The 19,992-nt window shown below is 44.2% G+C and overlaps 1 protein-coding gene across 2 annotated transcripts in view; it reads right to left on the minus strand.

Moving 5' to 3' along the window:
* The window catches only part of RLF (RLF zinc finger), a 110,174-nt gene extending 100,262 nt beyond the window's left edge, over nucleotides 1-9,912 (minus strand). For both annotated transcript variants that reach the window (XM_074976497.1, XM_074976501.1), the window contains exon 1: nucleotides 9,755-9,912. In XM_074976497.1, coding sequence (XP_074832598.1) covers nucleotides 9,755-9,907 — 153 coding nt within the window. In that variant the 5' untranslated portion in view covers nucleotides 9,908-9,912. The remainder of the gene's footprint in view (nucleotides 1-9,754) is intronic.
* Between the last annotated feature and the right edge of the window lie 10,080 nt (nucleotides 9,913-19,992).

The following is a 19,992-nucleotide window of genomic DNA, read 5'->3' on the forward strand; positions in this document are numbered from 1 at the left end:
TCTAAATAGTCTTGATTTAAAATTAATCTACCGTGATGGAGAAAATAGATCCTAAAGTGATATTAAGCAATACTTCTCAAAAAAACAGAAAATCACACGCACACTCTTCTACCACCTTGTGCATGACCAATACAATACACCTACGCTTAACACAATAAGAGGTTTCTTTTTAAGTAAATATTTGTTACTATGCATTGAGTTCATAATACACACAAATAATCACAATTTATACCTAGGCAAAGAAAGAAAAATTCTGCTTGAGAACTAGAGTTTGATTTAAGCATATTTACTTCGAAAATGTGATTGACAGTTTGTCTTTTACAGATTATAGAACTATTTGAATCATGACATCTATTTAGTAAATTGTTGTCCAAGTTGTCCCACAACTGAAAGTTTAAACTTACAAAACTTTTAAAAAATGCTTTAAAATAAACATTGATATTACCCACTGAAATTAATAAATAAATGTGAAGTTTTCAACTTTCCTGTATTTAGGCTTTGTAAACTAGATCTCAGTGAGTGGAATGCAACTTACAGTATGTCTACACTTGGGAATAAATTTGAATTTATTAAAGTGGACTTTTTAACACTAGATTTCATAAAGTCAAAGTTGAGTGTACACACCTGCTTGCAAAGCTGACTTAGCATGTCCTATTAAATTGCCTAAGTTTGAACGTGACAGCAGTGCACTGTGGAAACCTATCCTACAGTCCCTGAAGTCCTGTTGCATTTTGGGTTTCTGTGCCAGTGACTTGTGGGGCGGGGGGGGGGAGTCGCTGCAAGTGGTTCTGAGTTTCTGATATCATGCCAGAGTGCATTTCCCTTACTTCCTGCTGAAAAAAACAGCCAAGGGAATTTTTCACAAAACTTTTACATTGCCTGCCACTCATCATTATAACGATAACATGGATCCAGAGACACTTCAATCTTTTGCAGAACGTTTTATGACGATTTCTCACGCTGTGCTGGAAGTATCAGAGAGGTAGCCGTGTCAGTCTGTATCTTCGAGAACAACAAGAAGTCCTGTGGCACCTTATAGACTAACAGATGTTATGGACTATAAGCTTTCGTGGGCAAAGACCCGCTTCATCAGATTCAACAGTATCTGATGTACTGCAGTATCTTCTGAAGGTAATGAGCCTGGATGACGAGTATCTTGAGGCAGGGGCAATTTCCACATGTCAATAGCAGGAGAGGAGGAACGCAGAATTGGTGGCGGCACTGGATGCACTGTACACTGTGGAGTGCAGGTTCTGGTCCCGCAAAACCAGCTCAGACTGGTGGGACTACATTGTTTTGCAGGCATGGGCTTATCAGCAGTGGCTACAGAATTTCCACATGTGTAATTGCACTTCTATGGAACTTTGTGAATTGCTGTCTCCCACCCTAAAGCACTGCAACACCAGAATGAGACCTGCTTTGTCAGTTCACAAGCATGTGTCACTTGGTCTGTGGAAATTTTCAATGCCAGACAGCTACCGGTCAGTAAGACATCAATTTGGAGTGAACGAATCTACAATGGGGGCAGTTTGTCATTCTGGTAGTGAAAAAAATCAAACTTCTCCTGCAAAGATGGCGACTCTGGAGAATGTGCAGGACACAGTGAATGGTTTTGATGTCATGGGGCTCCCTAACTGCAGTGTGGCCATTGATGGAATGCACATCGCCATCCCTACACCAGACCACCAAGCCTTAGAATACATAAACCACAAGGGTTGCTCTTCCACGGTGTTGCAAGTATTGTTGGATCACAAAGGTCATTTCAGCAACAGTGTGAGACGGTCAGGAAAGGTGCATGACACACATCTTTAGAAATTCTGTTCTGTTTAGAAAGCTCCAGGATGGTACTTCCTTCCCAGACCAGAAGATTACCATTGGGGATGTGAAAATGCCCATAGTGATTCCTAGTGATCCTGCTTACCCCTTGCTCATGAAGCCATACACAGGCACCCTCCCTTATGGCACTAGTGAATTTCTAAATTTATTTGATCACTGTACTAGACTTGCACCAAATCTTGTGCTGGTGGGTGGGGGGGGTGTGTCTAATGAAAGCTAACAATGTCCTGAATCTGGTTATGCTACTTATATGTGAAGTTATAAATATTGGCTTTATACCTGAACTAGAAATGTTTTAGTGCTGAGATTCACAACGGGAGGTGTGATCACCTCCACAGTCAGGTGACATGGGCTACACAAAGGGACAGATGCCCAGACACTGATTCCACATTTTATGGAAGTGGCCTGGAATATGCTGGCTAGCCCAGCAACCAATGGCAAAGTGACACAACAGACAACATGAGCAGGTGACCATTCATTTCCTCTGGAAGAAGAAAGGAGCTTTTCCATCCACACAGCAAGCTATAAAGATGGCCCTGTCAGTGATCACCTTTGTTCCCTGTCCTCATGAACTAAGTCTACCCCTCATGGGGTGTATTTTCAAAGACTTTCAAGAAATCAGTATATAACACCACTGGCCTGCATCAATAGCTTTAACTGATGGATGTAGTTAACCACTAATATTTTTCCTCTCACCTTATTTTTTCTTTATTAATGAACCTTCAGATTTTAGATTCTAAAGGATTGGCACAGCATGCTGTTTTGGGTAAGATCCACGTATATAATGACCTGGTGATGTGGCTGGCCCCTCTGAGGGCTGGAAGAATCTGTGAGGATGTGGTGAAACAGGTTCTAATACCCTCTCATCTGAGTAAAGAGAGTTACTTGCTGGGCATTACAAGCCGTTAGAGATTCTGTGGGTTTGCTTGTGTAACTGCAGGCCAACCAGTAGGGTTAGCAGAGGTACTTTTGTGGCTGGTATGTTTTGCCTTAGGCAGAAGGAATCTCCAACCTGGGATGTAAGCAATTTGTCCAGAATTGGTTCTCTCAGCTGTATCCAAAACCCCTCATAATATTACAACCCTAGACCAGAGTAAGGAGCTATTCAATTACATGCCGGGCAGCTGCAAAATGGTGGTAGAATGTGCCTTTTGCCATTTAAAAGCCAGCTTCTGGTGCCTTCTGACACACTCAAACCTCAGTGAAGACAACATTCTCTTTGTCCTAGGTGCCCACTATAGTTTTCATAACATTTGTAAGGTGAAGGGGGAAAATTTCATACTAGAGTGGAGGGCAGACACAGATCTCCTGGCCAGTAATTATGAGCAGCAGGACATATGAGCAATCAGGAGCACAGAGAGATACCATGCAAGTCAGAGATGCCTTGAAAACAAGGTTTACACGTGAGCAGGCAGGCACTGAATCTACTCCTGTTAATTAGCCCCCTCGCACCCATGATGTGTATTTGACCTTTATGAAACCACTGCCAACTGCGTGCTACCTACATCGCCACACCCAACGTCAAAGCATGTTAACTAATAAATGAAACTTTCCTCTTCTGACCTACATTGTATTTACGGAGGGGTCCCTAACAGCAGAGGGAAAGAAAGGGGACAATGATCTCACATTTAGTATAATGTGAGCCTTCTGCTCTGGAAGTAGACTGCATGGATGTCCGTGACCTCACCCCTCTCATTCTGGGGCCCCAACAAGGGGAAGGTCCTGAATATGGAAAGGGAGTTCTGCTTTAGGGCAAGGATGGCAGTGGGGGATCTCCAGCATTTTGTTCCTCCATTCTTGCATGTGTTGTCTGCCCAGAGAGGCTTGCACATGTTCTTTGCGTGCCTCTTCCAAGTGCTCAGCCATAAGCTCCTGTCTTCTTCCTCACTTGTATCTGTTAAAGTCTTACTTCAGCAAGGAGTTGCCCACCATTCCTGACACTCCTACTTCAAAGACCTGTGAATCTGAAAGACAGTTAAGGTGAAATATTAAGTACATTGTCATTAGCAACACTTTTACCTTCAGTTGGAACCACGAACAGAGTGACAGAATGAATGCCTGTCTGTCTCTATGAACAACATATGTCCAGAACAAGGCACTTTGATTCATTACAGCCTTAAGAATCCAATGTAACTAGAAGGATTCAAGATCTTCTGCAGCTGACATTTCCATGGTAAGATGCTTGAGCCTAACAGGTGGCCGCTTGCTGTACATCAGAGAAACAAATATTGTAGAAGCACTCCAGCCCATATGGGTGAGGTATGACAGCACTTTAATCTGTGCCATTATTTAAAAGTCACAGAAAGGCCGCAGGAGCTTTGGTCAGCACTGGGATACATGGAAAAAAATCATATGAAGTCACTGCAACGACTCATGAAACTTCCCATGCTTGTTCTAGGTTGCCAAAGGAGACATCAGCCTCCTCAGAATAAGAAAAAGGGATAAGCAAAGAATGCTTATCCTGTGTGGGCTCGAAGTGGGAAAATGTGCAAGAATGCCCTATGGTGCCAGGATTCCAAATTACTTACTGGTGGCTTGGCATGGCTAGGTCTTACTGTGGAAGCAAAAATAGGTCAGGTATCCCCAGAAATCTTGAGAAGAATCAAAAAGTGCCTGTCTGAGACCTTTAGTGAGATGCTCTGACAGGATCAGCACTCCATCCCCAGAAATATAAACAAGTTGTTCTAAGAGAAACAGGCATATATCCACCCCAGCACACCTGCACCATACTATTATCGGTATAAAAGAAGCACACTTACCCAGACTGCCCTCTCCAGCACCACAGTTTGCCTCCAAAACCACCTGGGAAGAGGAGATCGGCTTCAAAGTGGAGGAAAAAAGGCTTCTGGCTGTTTGTAGTATTAGCTGCTCCACTGACCTGCAGACCACTGTTATCCAACTCTTTCTCATTCACCACCTCAGACACCGCTTCATCCTCCATGCTGTTGCCAGAGGGCTGTAGAGCAGGCATTTTTTGGGTGAAGTGGTTGGGTCTCTCCCCAGAATAAGATACAGCTGCTCATAAAAGTGGCTTGCTTGGAGACATAACCCAGACCGATTATTGGCTTATTTGGTCTTTTGGTACGCCTGTCTGAGCTCCTTGATTTTAATGTGGCACTGCTGAAAAGGGTCCCTGGTGTACCCTTTCTGAAGCATGCCTTGTGAGATCTTGGCATAAATGTCCACATTTCTTTTGCTGGTTTTGAGTTGCATCAGGACAGATTCATCCCCCTCACACAGAGATGAAGTCCTGGATCTCCCGATTGCTCCTTGCTGGGGCTCTTTTGTGACCCTGTGAAATCACAGTTGGGTGTGCTGCTGAGATGTGCTCCTGAGCTCTGCTAGCCAGGTGGGCCAGAAAGGTAAGGAAATGAATTCAGACTTCCCAAGCTGAAGATCCCTGCTTCCTGTCACCTAGGGAGCATCAGAGGTGAAAGCGATGACCAGAAAGGACACATTGGGGGTACTGTGGGATACATCTAGAGGCTAATAAAATCTATTTTAATATTGATGCTGTCTGCACAAGCATAAGGTCAACACTGAAAAAAAATCAGTTTTGGCATTACTCATGAAATCAGGTTTCCAGAAGGTTTAACGCACTCCTAGAGGTGCTAGGCACAGCCCTATGTCAGCAAAAACATTCCAGAAGGATGGTACCAAAGCACCTTGGTGGTGTTCCAAGAGAAGTGGTACCAACACATTCCCCAAAAGATGACAAGGCAATGGGTGACAGCTATCTTAGAGCGTGATACCTTGCTACAAAGAGCAGTAACTAGCTACATCAATGGAGCAAATACACTTTATGTATCTGTGTATAATACACGTCAAATTTAAAGCCTACTGAGGGTCTCACAAACAAAATCTGATAGCTTTCAGGAGCACTAAAGAAAATGTACTTCTATTGGAAAGTTGAATAGTAACAAAGAGGAAGCCGTGCTAGTCTATACACTATCAAAACAAAAAGCAGTCAAGTAGCACTTTAAAGACTAGCAAAATGGTTTATTAGGTGAGCTTTCGAGGGACAGACCCACTTCTTCAGACCATAGCCAGACCAGAACAGACTCAATATTTAAGGCACGGAGAACCAAAAACAGTAAGCAAGGAGGACAAATCAGAAAAAGATAATCAAGGTGAGCAAATGAGAGGGTGGAGGGGTGCGGGGGAAGGTCAAGAATTAGATTGAGCCAAGTATGCAGACAAGCCCCTATAGTGACTCAAAGTTCCCATCACGATTTAAACCATGTGTTAATGTGCCAAATTTGAATATAAAAGCCAGCTCAGATGTTTCTCTTTCCAAAACGGAGCGATCAAAACACTCCAGATCCACAAACCAGTTAGTCAACATTTTAATGGAATGGGGCATACTGTCAATGACCTAAAGGTATGTGTGTTACAGAGAAGGTATTCTCAAAAGACAAGTTTTTTCCATAATTTTTCCTAAGCTACACGAAAAACTTCAACTGTACATTTCTCCTTTAATTTCTTAGAGTCCTGTATCAGCTGTTTGACTATTTTGCTTAGTACAGCTATTGTTCTAACAGGCCTATAACCACCTGGATCATTCTATTGGTATATTTTACATATTGGCTCAACATTTTTGTTTAGTGCTTTAGAACTTCCTCATTAATACAAGATTTATTAAAAATATCACCTGTTCTACTAGAGAAAATTATATCTCATAACACAAAGAACGCACACCATGCTTAAGAGGATGAGATTATACCTGCAAAGCAGGAGCTCCGAAAAAGCGCGACTGATGACAAAATAAAAATGAACTCTTAGTGCAAAGCCATGCCCAGAAAGGATGCGATCCTTCAATACAATAGAGGAATAACGGAGGAAAAGTGATTTAATGGACCCTGTCTCAGAGGACTTCAGCAATAAGAGATGCTGTCCACCAGCTCCCCCTCAAACCCCTCCCCAAAAAAATGCTGGCAACTCACCAGAGCTGCCAGGACCAGAGAAGCCACCAGAATTGCCCAGTGTTGGGTGGGTGATGAGCAGCTTGTAGCACGTGAGCCCAGAGGCTCTGTGCTGTAAACAGCAGAAAGACCCACTGCCACGCTCTCTCTCCTGAGTCCACTGCATTCCTCCCAGGTCTCGGACGGAGCACTCCCTCGCGTGCTTTGCAGATGCCACCAGTCCTGCAGATTCCTGTTTAATGGACACCCCTTCCTCCCCGCCCCCATTACTCCAGTAAATGGAGGATTTACTGTCTCTATATATGACATTAGTAAAACTACTACTAGCATACTGAGTTCAGTTCTGGCTTTCTCTCCCAAGACAAAGTCAAATGGAAGAGGATTTTGGAAAAAGCTAGAAGACTGATTCAAGATCTCAAGCACTTGTTATACAATACAGACTTACATAGCTCGGTCTCAGAGAGGTAGCCGTGTTAGTCTGTAGCTTCAAGAACAACAAGAAGTCTTGTGGCACCCTACAGACTAACAGATATTTTGGAGCATAAGCTTTTGTGGGCAGAGACCCGCTTCATCAGATGCATGAGTGAGGGGGTGGTTTCAGAGGAGTATTTAAAGAGAGGGGTCCCAGTAAGAGGAACAGCCAGAGCTGACAAGGTCTATTCAAGAAGGTAGAAATGGCCCAGTATCAACAATACTTATCCAAAGAGGAAAAAACAAGTCAGATCAAGCCTGTGGGGGAACACTTTAATCTCCATGGACACTCAGTGAAAGATTTAAGGGTGACAGTTCTGAAACAAAAAAATTTTTAAAATCAAATGGAGAAAAATCTCATGAGCTGCAATTTATTTGCAAATTTGACTCCATTAACCATGGATTAAACACAGACTGGGAGTGGCTCACAGCTTACAAAGGCAGTTTCTCTGCTCTGGGTGCTAATGTCTCCCCATTAGACTCTGACACAAAGGCTCACATCCCCATCTGATCTGCCTTGTTTTTTCCTCTTTTGATAGGTACTGTTGATACTGGGCCTTTTCCACCTTGCTGAATAGACTTTGTCAGCCCTGACCCTCCCTCTTACTGGGACTCCCCTCTTAAACCACCCCCACTCATGCATCTGATGAAGTGGGTCTTTGCCCACGAAAGCTTATGCTCAAAAATATCTGTTAGTCTACAAGGTGCCATAAGTCTACTTCTTGTTCTCATAGCTCAGTCTATTTACCTTATCCAAGGAAAGCTGACAAGTGATTTGTCCACTGTCTGTAAGCATCCACATGGGGAAAAGACAAATTAAAGAGCTCCTTCTTACAAGATAAAACCAGGACAAAATCCTATGAGTAAAAGTTGAATTGATACAAATTTGCACTAGTTTTAAAAAAAAGGTACAAGCTTAACTGTGACAATTAACCATTGGAATGAGGTGGATTCTCTACTTTGCACTAAGACTGGGGGCAAGTCTACTCTTAAAACACTGCATTCATACAGCTGCATCAGTACAGCTGTACCACTGCAACGCTTTAAATAAGGAGATACTATTGAAAGGCTTGACTTTCCCCTGTCACAGGGATGGATAAATATGTCCACTGAAGAAGCTTTCACACCAGCCATGTTAACTGGCACTTAAACTGACATAACTATGTCATGAAGGCACCTATGTTTTCCACATTTCAGACTGATGTAGTTATAACTATAATTTGATAATGTAGACCTGCCCTGTATTTCTTTTTCAAAGTGAAGTTATGAATTTTGTGAAGACATTACTAGGAGAAACTCTACAGCCTACATTATGCAGAAAAATCAACATAATAGTTCTGACCTTAAAAACCTTTGACTCTACATATTTTATTAAATGACTGCACCCCTATATATACTAATATTTTCTGGAATGCCTAGCAAGAAGATTTAAATATTTGTTATTTCTAAAGTAGTTGGATAATTATTCTAACTCATTCTTTCTCCCAATGGACATAATACCAGTACAATTTCTGTATTCATTATTTTTGAAATTGTGATCCAAGGGCCTTCCAAAATCCAGACACCTTCAAACTGTCACCCCAAGTTCAAAGATCAAAAGCTGTCCGTGGTTTGATGACAAGGCAATAGAACACAGTAAGTTGGATTTATTCTGCTTCAAGCTGACGGTGCAATTTCCTTTAAGTAAATAATTCAACTTTTACTGACTACAAAGAGGACATACACACATTCACATTATTACTTTGATATTAAAAACATTTTATTAGGCCCTTGAATTTTCAACAGAATGCAAATTGTTGAACCATAAAACACAACTCATTAAAAGTCAAAGGAACACCTGAAAAGTTCTATTCCCACAAATGCACTTAGCTATTACAGACAAGAGGATGATTCTGCTGAAACAGCTATCAACATTGACATTTACATTTATCAGTTTGAGATTTAATACCAACTTAAAACTATTAGTTCAACACTGCCACACTCATTGGCGTGCTACCTCTATGTGACACCTAAGGCAAGATGAGATTGACACCATTTTTCTGAAAATAATCCACTACATTCTGGAACACCCATTCAATGATAAAGATACAACCTCAAGGGCCACAGAATCGCCAAGGACCAGCCGTGTGCTCAAGTTTAACACCTTAAAGGCGCCCATGCCTTCGGAATGAAAAAGACCTCCAACTATAACAGTTCTCAGGCTGTGAAGCTAAATTACGCTTGCCAACACAAAGAACAGTTCTGCGCGACTGACTCGCCCGACCTGCAGCTCTGGCGGCGACAGGCTTTCCCAACACAATCCGTCCTAGAAGCCGGGCTCCCGCACCACAAGAGCGCCGCACGGCCTACGGCTAAGGCGGCCTCACTCTACACCAAGCGGAGCGAGAGGCAAGGCCACCCGACAACCCCAGGCGAAACCGGCACTGTGTTAGGACTCCGGTGGCTGCGTGTTTAGGGCCACAGACCCCGAAGAGGGTGCCCCGCAGGGACCTGAAAGGCCATTCCCCGCCCGGCCCGGCTCCCACCTGACAGAATCCCCGGCAGTAGGCCCGGGAGGAAGATTCCGAAACTTCCTGTTCGCGCAGCTCCGCCTGTAACTGCCAGAGCCGGGAGCGAAGCGCAACCACGAGTCGCTCCATATCAGGGCGCGGAGACGCCTCGGCCTCTGCGTCCGCCATCTGCAACCGAGCCCACCGCGCGTAGGCAACAATCACGTGACCGCGTGCAACCACTGATGACTTCATCGGCCTGGAACGGTGTCACATGACTCACACGCGACTGGCTGAGCCCTCCACTCATGATCTCACGTGACCAACGGACGTGGGTGCAACGGCCAAACGTTCCATAGGGGACGTTCTCAGGCACCGCCATATTTTTATTACGTAATTGGCCCCGCCCTCTACCGTTGCGCGGAAACAGTGCCGGGCCCCAGACGCCAGAATAAGGCGGAGCTCACGCAGAGGGGGAGGAGCCGGGGTTAGAAGTTAGAAGCTAGAAGCGTAGTTACCTTTCCTCCCGGCTCATCCCTAAACAAGTTAGACGCGGGACCTGGACAGCAATGCCTGTGTCTTGGGGTTTAATGCGGGAAACCCAAATACTGTAGCTTGTGCCCCTCTCACTCCCCGCCCCTTCCCTGAGATCCCACCCGCATTTAGTGCAGCCATCCTTCCTCCGTCACTTGCTACTCCTGTCCCTGCCATGGCAAGGCCCGTAAAGGCAGATCTCTTGTTTGGAGGAAGGTAGTATGCGAAGTTCAGGTTTTATGTGTTATGCCATGTGTGGGGAACCTTTTCCTGGGCTGGGGCCACTGACCCATAGAGAAATAATTTAGGCGCCACACAAGAGAGAAATGTAAAAGAAAATAATCCTTCACTGATATGTTCTGCTGAAAAAAAAACAGAGACTCTCCCTTCATACACCTGCCCTCTAGCCTATGGAGGCCAAGGCTTGTACATTTTGTGCACCCCTCTAGGGGTTGGGCCAAAATATGTGGGGTTCTGTGCGGGAGGGAGCTGCCAAGAGTTGGGCTTGGGGTGTGCATCTGGATGGGAGCGGGTGCAGGAGCAGGCTGCAAGTGGGAGAGGCTAGGAGTGGAGGTTAGACTATGAGGAGGTTCAGGAAAAGGGTATATAGGACTGAGTGAACATTCACAGAACACTGAGAGCCAGGACTGGTGTCTATAAACAACTTTTATGTGACCACACCAAACTTGGCTGCACCTAAGTAGTCAACTAGCCAACTAAAATCATGCGGATTATGGATGTTGCCAGGAGGAGAGACTACCGGACTTATGGTAGCTGCTGGTCAGTGGGAACCCAGGCTGTAACGCACTGGCCTTGGCTCTGGCAAGACATCTCCCAGCCTACTTCTCACCTCTACCTCCATTGGTGTAGGGTTCGACCCTGGGTTGTCCAGAAGGTCAGGCAGATCTGTGTCTTCTGGGTAGGTAGTGGGCAGCAGGTCCAGTGATATGGGCAGGTCCATGTCCTCCTGGTAGCTGGTAGCCGGCAGATCTGGGGACTTGAGCAGATCAGAGCCTTCCTGTTAGTGAGCCCACAGTGGGTCGGGGATGCAGGTAAATTGGGGACCTCTAGGTAGTGGGCAAGCAGCAGGCCTGGCCACGCATCTGGCTTCAGGTGAGGACGGCTGTCTGACCAGTCTGGTAAGTCTTCAGGTCTGGCACAGTCTATTCCGTTCCTGCTCTCAGGAGCCCAGCTGGGACCCTCTGTTCAGCTCAGAGGCCACTCTTTTAATGAGTTCCATGCCCCACCTCTGGCACTTTCTGCCTTGGGCAAGGATGCTTTGTCTCCATCCACCAAGGCCTCTGGGAGGATTCATCTACTTCAGGGATGGGAGAAGACCACAACATCTTGCTACAACTACTTTGGGGTTCTCTCCTCGATGTCCCCCTCTTGTTCCCTCTTTTTACACCATTGCCTTCACCACCACCCGTCCCTAGTTTTTTCTTAGTTGCCTCAAGGAATTAGTTGAGGCTGGGTCCAGTGGCCCCTCCCACTAGGCTGGGGGAGGGGTCTTATCAGTGGGCAGACCTAGGCCTGCCCATTCCCCTCAGTCCTCAAATAGGACCTTGCTACAGCTACCCTTTTTTACTTCTCCATGTGGGCGCCAGTTATACTACCAAGAATGACCTTGAGCAGATCACAGCAGACTATGTGGCTCTGGGAAGAAGGATAAAAGAGTTTGAGGTGCAAGTCAGGTTCTCATCAATTCTCCCTATTGAAAGAAAAGGTCTAGGCAAGGACCATTGAATTGTGGAGGTAAATGGGTGGTTGCACAGCTGATGCAAAGGTAAGGCTTTGGATTCTTTGACCACAAGATGTTGATCAAGGAAGAAGAGTTGCTAGGAAGAGAAAGGATTTATCTAACAAAGAGATGGAAGAGCATCTTTGCAGGCAGGCTTGCTAACCTATTGAAGAGGGCTTAAAACTGGATTCACCAAGGGATGATGATTTAAGCCCTGTGGTAAATGGGGAAGTGGGTTAAAGGGAGAAAACACAAGGAGGAGCGTGCAACAAGAAGACTTCCTGATCCCTAGTGAGAAAGTAGTGCAATTTGCTAGTTATCTTAGGTGTCTTACACAAATACAAGAAGCCTAGGAAACAAACAGGATGAATTGGAAACCCTGGCATTGTCAAGGAGCTATGACATGACTGGAATAACAGAATCTTGTTTGGGTAACTCACATGACTGGAGGACTGTCATGGATGAGTATAAACTGTTTAGGAAGGACAGATGTGAGAGAGAAGATGGAGGAGTTGTACTATCTGTATGAGAGCAGTATGATTGCTAAGAGATCCAGTGTGAGTATGAAGAAAAGTCTGTTTAAAGTGTTTGAGTTAAAATTAGAAGCAAGAGGAACAAGAATGATGTGGTGGTGGGCATCTGCTGTAGAGCATCAAACCAGGAGGATGAGATAGATCAGACATTTTTCTGAAACCTAAAAAAAAGTTTTTAGATAACAAGCCCTGGTTCCCATAAGGGACTTCAATCATCCTAACATCTGCTGGGAGATCAAGACAGCAGTACACAGACAATCCAAGGAGTTTTTGGAAAGTGGTGGGGTCAACTTCCTGGTGCAAGTGCTAGAGGAACCAACCAGCGTCCGTGCTCTCCTTCTTCTGCTGCTGAATAACAGGGAAGAATTGATAAGGAAAGTAGAAGTAGGTGGCAACCTTGCCAATAGTGACCATGTGATGTTTGAATTCATGATTCTGGCTAAAGGGAGACAAGAGAATAGCAAGACATGGACCCTGGACTTTGGTAAAGAAAACATTAACTCTTTCAGCAAACTGATGGGCAGGATTCTCTGGGAGGCTAAAATAAGAGGGGAAAAGTACAGGAGAGAGGGCTGTATTTTAAAGAAACCTTATAGAGAAGAATTACAATGCTTTTACACACATTTCAATAACATCATCAGAGACGTCCCTAGAAAAGACAAGTTTGTACTTCTTGGGGACTTCAGTGGCAGACTAGGTACTGACTATGATCTATGTAATGGTGTCATTGGGAGAGAAGAGAAGGTACAGGAAAAATGAAAGCCAGTGGTCACCATCTTCTAACACTTTGTGCTGACCATGGTCTTGTTAGAATGAATACCTTGTTCCAGCAGAAGGGTTGTTTCAGAACCTCCTGACAACATCCATGGTCAGGACACTGGCACTTCCTTGATTATGTCATCATCTGGTCTTGGGACCATGCTGATATCCACATCACTCATGCTGTGATTGATGCTGAGGAATGCTAGACTGACCACTGATTAAGCTGTTCCATTATGTCACTCAGACTAGCACCAAGGCATGTTTTCACACACACACAAAACACAAGGGTTATGTCTACACTAGCTCCCTGTCTTTCGAAAGGGGGGTGCTAATGAGAAACTTCGGGATATGCTAATGAGGCACTGCCATGAATATGCAGTTTCTCAGTAGCATAATGGTGGCTGCAGCGATTTGAAAGTGCCACTTTTGAATCACGCACCACCCATGTAGATGGGGGCCTTTTGAAATCCCCTTATTCCTCATTAGCATATCCTGACGTGTCTAATTAGCACCCCCCTTTCGAAAGGCAGGGGCTAGTGTAGACATAGCCAAGAAGATCACCAGAGAGGGTTTAAAGAATCATAAGATGAGGCATATCTTCCATCAAAGCCTTAGCAACAAGCTATGCAGCCAAGACCCTCCAGAGAACTGTCTTCAGGCATGGTCCTTTCTGGAAACCTGTGGTGAAGCTGGTGACTACAGCAGGCGAAGGAACCAGAACTGGTTTGATACTAATGATAAGGAGATCCAAGACTTAACTGATGTTAAACACAGAATATTCAAATCCTGACATAGCAACTTCTTGTTTCAACAGAAGAAATATGATTACAAACTTGCTAAGACTGAAGTACAATGAAGAACCAGAGTCCTTTAAAACAGCTGGTGCAGAGACAAAGCAAAGGAAATACAGGCCTATAGCAACTCCAACAACAGTCATAAGTTCTTTAACTCTATTAGGGCAATTTACAGAATGTCAAAACGAGGTATCACAGCCCTAGGATCAGCAGACAGGACATTGCTTGTCAAGACCAAAGATGGCATTAATAGCTGGTGGCAGGAACACTTCAGCTACCTGTTCAACTGTGACACAACTGTCAATGACAGCATTTTCAATGTGATCAATGGACTCGCTATCTGCGTTGATGTGGATCATGAGTCCTCCACCTATGAGATCCCAGCAGCCTTAAAAAAAGATGAAAGACAGCAAGGCCACAGGCACTGGTGGGATACCCACTGAGATATTCAAACAGGGAGGTCCATTCCTGCTGTCATGCCTATATTTCCTCATTCTGATGATCTGGAGAGAGGAAACCATACCCAGCGAATTCAGAGATGCCATCATTGTGTCAGTCTTTAAGAAGAGTGGCAGGCAAGACTGTGGAACTAGGGTCCCGTGGGAAGCGAGACTGAGGAGAAAAGCAACGGAGAAGAGTTGGCAGTTTTTCAAAGGGACATTATTAAGGGCCTGAAAGTAAGCTGTTCCTCTGTGTAGGAAAGATAGAAAATATGGCAAAAGACTGCCTTGGCTTAACCTGGAGATCTTGCATGATCTCAAAATAAAAAAGGAATCATATAATAAATGGAAACTAGGACAAATTACGAAGGATGAATATAGGCAAACAACACAGGAATGCAGGGGCAAGATTAGAAAGGCAAAGGCACAAAATGAGCTCAGATTAGCTACAGGCATAAAGGGAAGCAAGAAGACTTTTTATAAATACATTAAAAGCAAGGGGAAGACCAATGATAGGGTAGGCCCATTGCTCAGTGAGGAGGAAGAAACAGTAATGGGAAACTTGGAAATGGCAGAGATGCTTAATGACTTCTTTGTTTTGGTCTTCACTGAGAAGTCTGAAGAAGGAATGCCTAACATAGTGAATGCTAGTGGGAAAGGGGTAGGTTTAGAAGATAAAATAAAAAAAGAACAAGTTAAAAATCATTTAGGAAAGTTAGATGTCTGCAAGTCACCAGGGCCTGATGCAATGCAGCCTAGAATACTCCAGGAGCTGATGGAGAAGGTATCTGAGCCATTAGCTATCATCTTTGGAAAATCATGGAAGACAGGACACATTCCAGAAGACTGGAAAAAGGCAAATATAGTGCCCATCTATAAAAAGAGGAATAAGAAGAACGCAGGAAACTACAGACCAGTCAGTTTAACTTCTGTGCCAGAAAACATAATGGAACAAGTAATTAAGGAAATCATCAACAAACACTTAGGAGGTGGTAAGCTGACAGGGAACAGCCAGCATGGATTTGCAAAGAACAAATCATGTCAAACCAATCTGATAGCTTCCTTTGATAAGATAATGAGCCTTGTGGATAGGGTAGAGGCGGTGGATGTGGTGTACCTAGATTTTAGTAGGGCATTTGATATGGTCTTGCATTGTATTCTTATCAATAACCTAGGCAAATACAACTTATATGGGGCTACTATAAGGTGGATGCAAAACTGGCTGGATAACCATACTCAGAGAGTAGTTATTAATGGTTCTCAATCCTGCTGGAAAGGCATAACAAGTGGAGTTCCTCAGGGGTCTGTATTGGGACCAGTTCTGTTCAATATCTTCATCAACGATTTAGATATTGGCATAGAAAGTATGCTTTTTATGTTTGCAGATAATACCAAGCTAGGAGGGGTTGCAACTGCTCTGGAGGATAGGGTCAAAATTCAAAATGATCTGAACAAATTGGAGAAATGGTCTGGAGTAAACAGGATGAAGTTTAATAAAGACAATGCAAAGTGCTCCACTTAGGAAGGAACAATCAGTTTCACACATACAGAATGGGAAGCGACTGTCTAGGAAGGAGTATGGCTGAAAGTGATCTAGGGGTTGTAGTGAACCAAAAGTTATGAGTCAACAGTGTGATGCTGTTGCAAGAAAGTCAAACATGATTCTGGGATGTATTAACAGGTGTGTTGTGAACAAGACATGAGAAGTCATTCTTCTGCTCTACTCTGCGCTGCTTAGGCCTCAGTTGGAGTATTGTTTCCAGTTCTTGGCAGCACATTACAAGAAGGATGTGGAGAAATTGGAAAGGGTCCAGAAAGGAGCAAAAAGAATTATCATAGTTCTCGAGAACATGACCTATGAAGAAAGGCTGAAAGAATTGGGCTAGTTTGGTTTGGAAAAGAGAAGATAAGGGGGGACATGATAGCAGTTTTCAGGTATCTAAATGGTTTTCATAAGGAGGAGGGAGAAAACTTGTCCTTCTTGGCCTCTGAGGATAGAACAAGAAGCAATGGGCTTAAACTGCAGCAAAGAAGGTTTAGGTTGGACATTAGGAAAAAGTTTCTAACTGGCAGGGTGGTCAAACAGTGGAATAAATTGCCTAGGGAGGTTGTGGAATCTCCATCTCTGAAGATATTTAAGAACATGTTAGATAAATGTCTATCAGGGATAGTCTAGACAGTACTTGGTCCTGCCATGAGGGCAGGGGGCTGGACTCAATGACCTCTCAAGGTCCCTTCCAGTCCTAGCATTCTATGATTCTATGAAACTACCAAGGGATCTCCTTGCATTCAATCGCAGGTAAAATTCTCACCCAAGTTCTTCCAAACTGTGTCCTTCCACTGGCAGAAGCTTCTAAATCAGACAGCACCGACGCTGTTTGGGCCCACTAGAGGGAGGCCATATCCCTCTGCTGCACGGCTTTAACACTGTGAAAACAATACAGGCAGGGGCCTCCCCCTTCCTGCACACAGACCAAAAGAAGGCCTCACTCAGGTTCCGACCACCATGCCGGACACACTCTCTGGCAGGAGATTCCGGTTGTTGGTAGCTACCTGCCCTAGCCTCACACTAGGCAGATAACAAAAGGTTGTGGGAATCTGCAGCACACTAGCTGCTGGCCCAGTGGCCTACCCACCAGCAAGGCTTCACAGCAGTCCACCAAACAACAGCTTTCCCAGCCCACCTTGCTATTGCCACTCCAGTGCCCTCAGCAGTGACAACCTTCCCACTCAGCCTTCTGGCTGCATGCTAACAGAGCCCAGAACAAAACCAAAAACCAAATAAATACCTACACAGCTAGGGAGTCCTGCCATGGTCACCAAATCTGTTAGCCCAAGACAGACAGAATTACAAAAATTACCAAATTTGTCAGAAGACGGGCTGGTCTGCAAGGCTCTACCCTCTCTGCCTCTATCATCGGTTAATGTGTAGTTATGACAATGTAGTGGAGTAAAGATAACAGTGTTTTATTTAAATATAATACAATACAGTAACAGAAAATAGGACTCCCTAGAGCATACAAAATATACTGGATAACGTCTCAGTTGTTAGCTCAATTAACCTTCGAAAGAAAATTACAAGGTAATGATGGATCAGACAATACCATTTTCCCAGGCGACAGGAAAGTTCAGGAATTACCCTTCAGGTATGTTCCAGGCTGAAGACAGGAACTGACAACCGAGGCATGATCTTCTTCCTTCTTCTTTCTTCAGCTCTTGACTCGCCGTCCTGTGTGTGGAATGCCTAAAGAAGATGACCTGTCGGGATGTGTGTGGATGGATGTATATCTTGTCTCTAACTCAAAAATAAAATAAAGCAAATATCAAAGCAGACTGCCCTACAAGGCCTAGCAATCTTCAGATTGCCGCCCTAGCTATCAGCCGGCCTCTTGCTAACTCTCCCTGTCAGACTGGCCTCTGAGGCCTAGCAGCCTGCAGCTGTTGCCTTAGCTACCAGTTCTGACAGAGGGCCCTAGAGAGTGCACCAGATGAAGCTGCCACACTGAGGCAAAAAGGCCCTGAAGGGCGGGCTCCACCCCTCTATATATGCTCTTGTCTCTTCCCGCCCTAATTTTCATGCCTTAATCTCCCCGTCTTGCTTGGGAGAAGGAGACGAGCTCACGGCCATCTTTAAAAATGGAAACCACACAGGGAATCCATTTTGAAACAATGCAAAATGGATGTCTATTTAAACAAATTACACAAAGCTGTAACATTCCAACTTAACTCTAACACCAAAGTTGTGGCTGCCAAGGTGCCGGTACTCAGTACCAGCAAAAAAAAAAAAAAATCACTGAAGATAAATATCAGCTATCAGTGCTTTAGAGGTCTAATTGGTGTGCGTGACTCATTTCAGTGTTTTTTATGTACTGGATTGAGACTGGCTAACCTAGTGAGGAGAACTTTAAACCAGCGATGGGGACAGGTGACCAAAGCCAACAGGTAAGTAAAATACCTGGAGACCTGGGAGTTGGGTTGGAAATGGGAGGGATTGTGGGGTACAATAGCAGAGAAAAAAGAGGGACTAGGCAGAACTGGGGGACAAAAGCAAAACAGTATCTTAGATGCCTATATGCAAATGCAAGAAGCATGGGTAATAAGCAGGAAGAACTTGAAATCCTCATAAACAAGCACAACTATGATATAAATGGTATCACAGAAACTTGGTGGGATAATGCACATGGTTGGAATATTGGTATAGAAGGGTACAACTTACTCAGGAATGACAGGCATGGTAAACAGGGAGGAGGTGTTGCCTTATATATCAAAAATGTGCACACTTTGTCTGAGGTAGAGATGGATGCAAGAGACAGACATGTTGAGAATCTCTGGGTTAAGTTAACCGGGGTAAAAAACAATGGAGAGCTTGTGATAAGGGTCTACTACAGACCACCTAGTCAGGTAGAAGAGGTGGATGAGACTTTCTCTAAACAATTAACAAAATTATCCAAAACACAGGACTTGGTGGTAATGGGGGACTTCAAATATCCAGGCATATGTTGGGAAATTAACACAATAAGGCACAGAATATCCAGAAAGTTTTTGGGCTGCATGGATGACAATTTTTTATTTCAGACAGTGCAAAAAGCTACTGGGGGAAGCAGTTCTAGATTTAATTTTAACAAATAAGGAGAAACTCTTTGAGAATTTGAAAGTGTAAGGTAGCTTGGGACAGAGTGACCATGACATCATAGAGTTCATCGTTCCAAGCCAGAGTGAAAGGGAGTACAGCAAAACAGAGATAATGGATTTCAGGAAAGCAAATTTTGGTAAACTCAGACAGCTGGTAGGTAAGGTCCTATGGGAAAGCATGATTAAGGGAAAAAACATCTGAGGAGAGCTGGCAGTTTTTCAAAGGGACATTGTTTAAGGGCCCAAAAGAAAACTATACTGCTGCATAGGAAAGCTAGAAAGTATGGTAAAAGACTGCCTTGGCTTAGCCAGGAGATCTTGCATGATCTCAAAAATCCAAAAGCAGTCATATAAAAAGTGGAAAGTAGGAGAAATTACAAAAGATGTATATAAGCAAACAATGTGTGTATGCAGGGGCAAGACTAGAAAGGCCAAGGCACCAAACGAGCTCAAATTAGCTAGAGACGTAAAGTGTAGCAAGAAGACATTCTATAAATATATTAGAAGCAAGAGGAAGACCAAGGACAGGGTAGGCCCACTACTCAGCGAGGAGGGAGAAACAATATCAGGAAACTTGGAAATGGCAGAGGTGCCTAATGACTTCTTTGTTTAGGTCTTCATCAAGAAGGCCGATGCAGAAATTGATGAGCAAATAAACTGTGCTCCAAGTCCTAAATAAGGGTGGAGGTGAGTGGAGTGTTGAACTGGGAAAAAAGGAGGGCTGCTTCTCAGTGATGACCCGCACCGCTGAGATTGATTCTGCTATTACGAAACTGGTGTACTTATAGCTGTGGCTTACACCACACTACTAACAGGAGGAATAGCATTATGCCCAACA

The sequence above is a fragment of the Carettochelys insculpta genome, chromosome 24 (assembly GCF_033958435.1).
Source record: "Carettochelys insculpta isolate YL-2023 chromosome 24, ASM3395843v1, whole genome shotgun sequence".
Taxonomy (NCBI): domain Eukaryota; kingdom Metazoa; phylum Chordata; order Testudines; family Carettochelyidae; genus Carettochelys; species Carettochelys insculpta.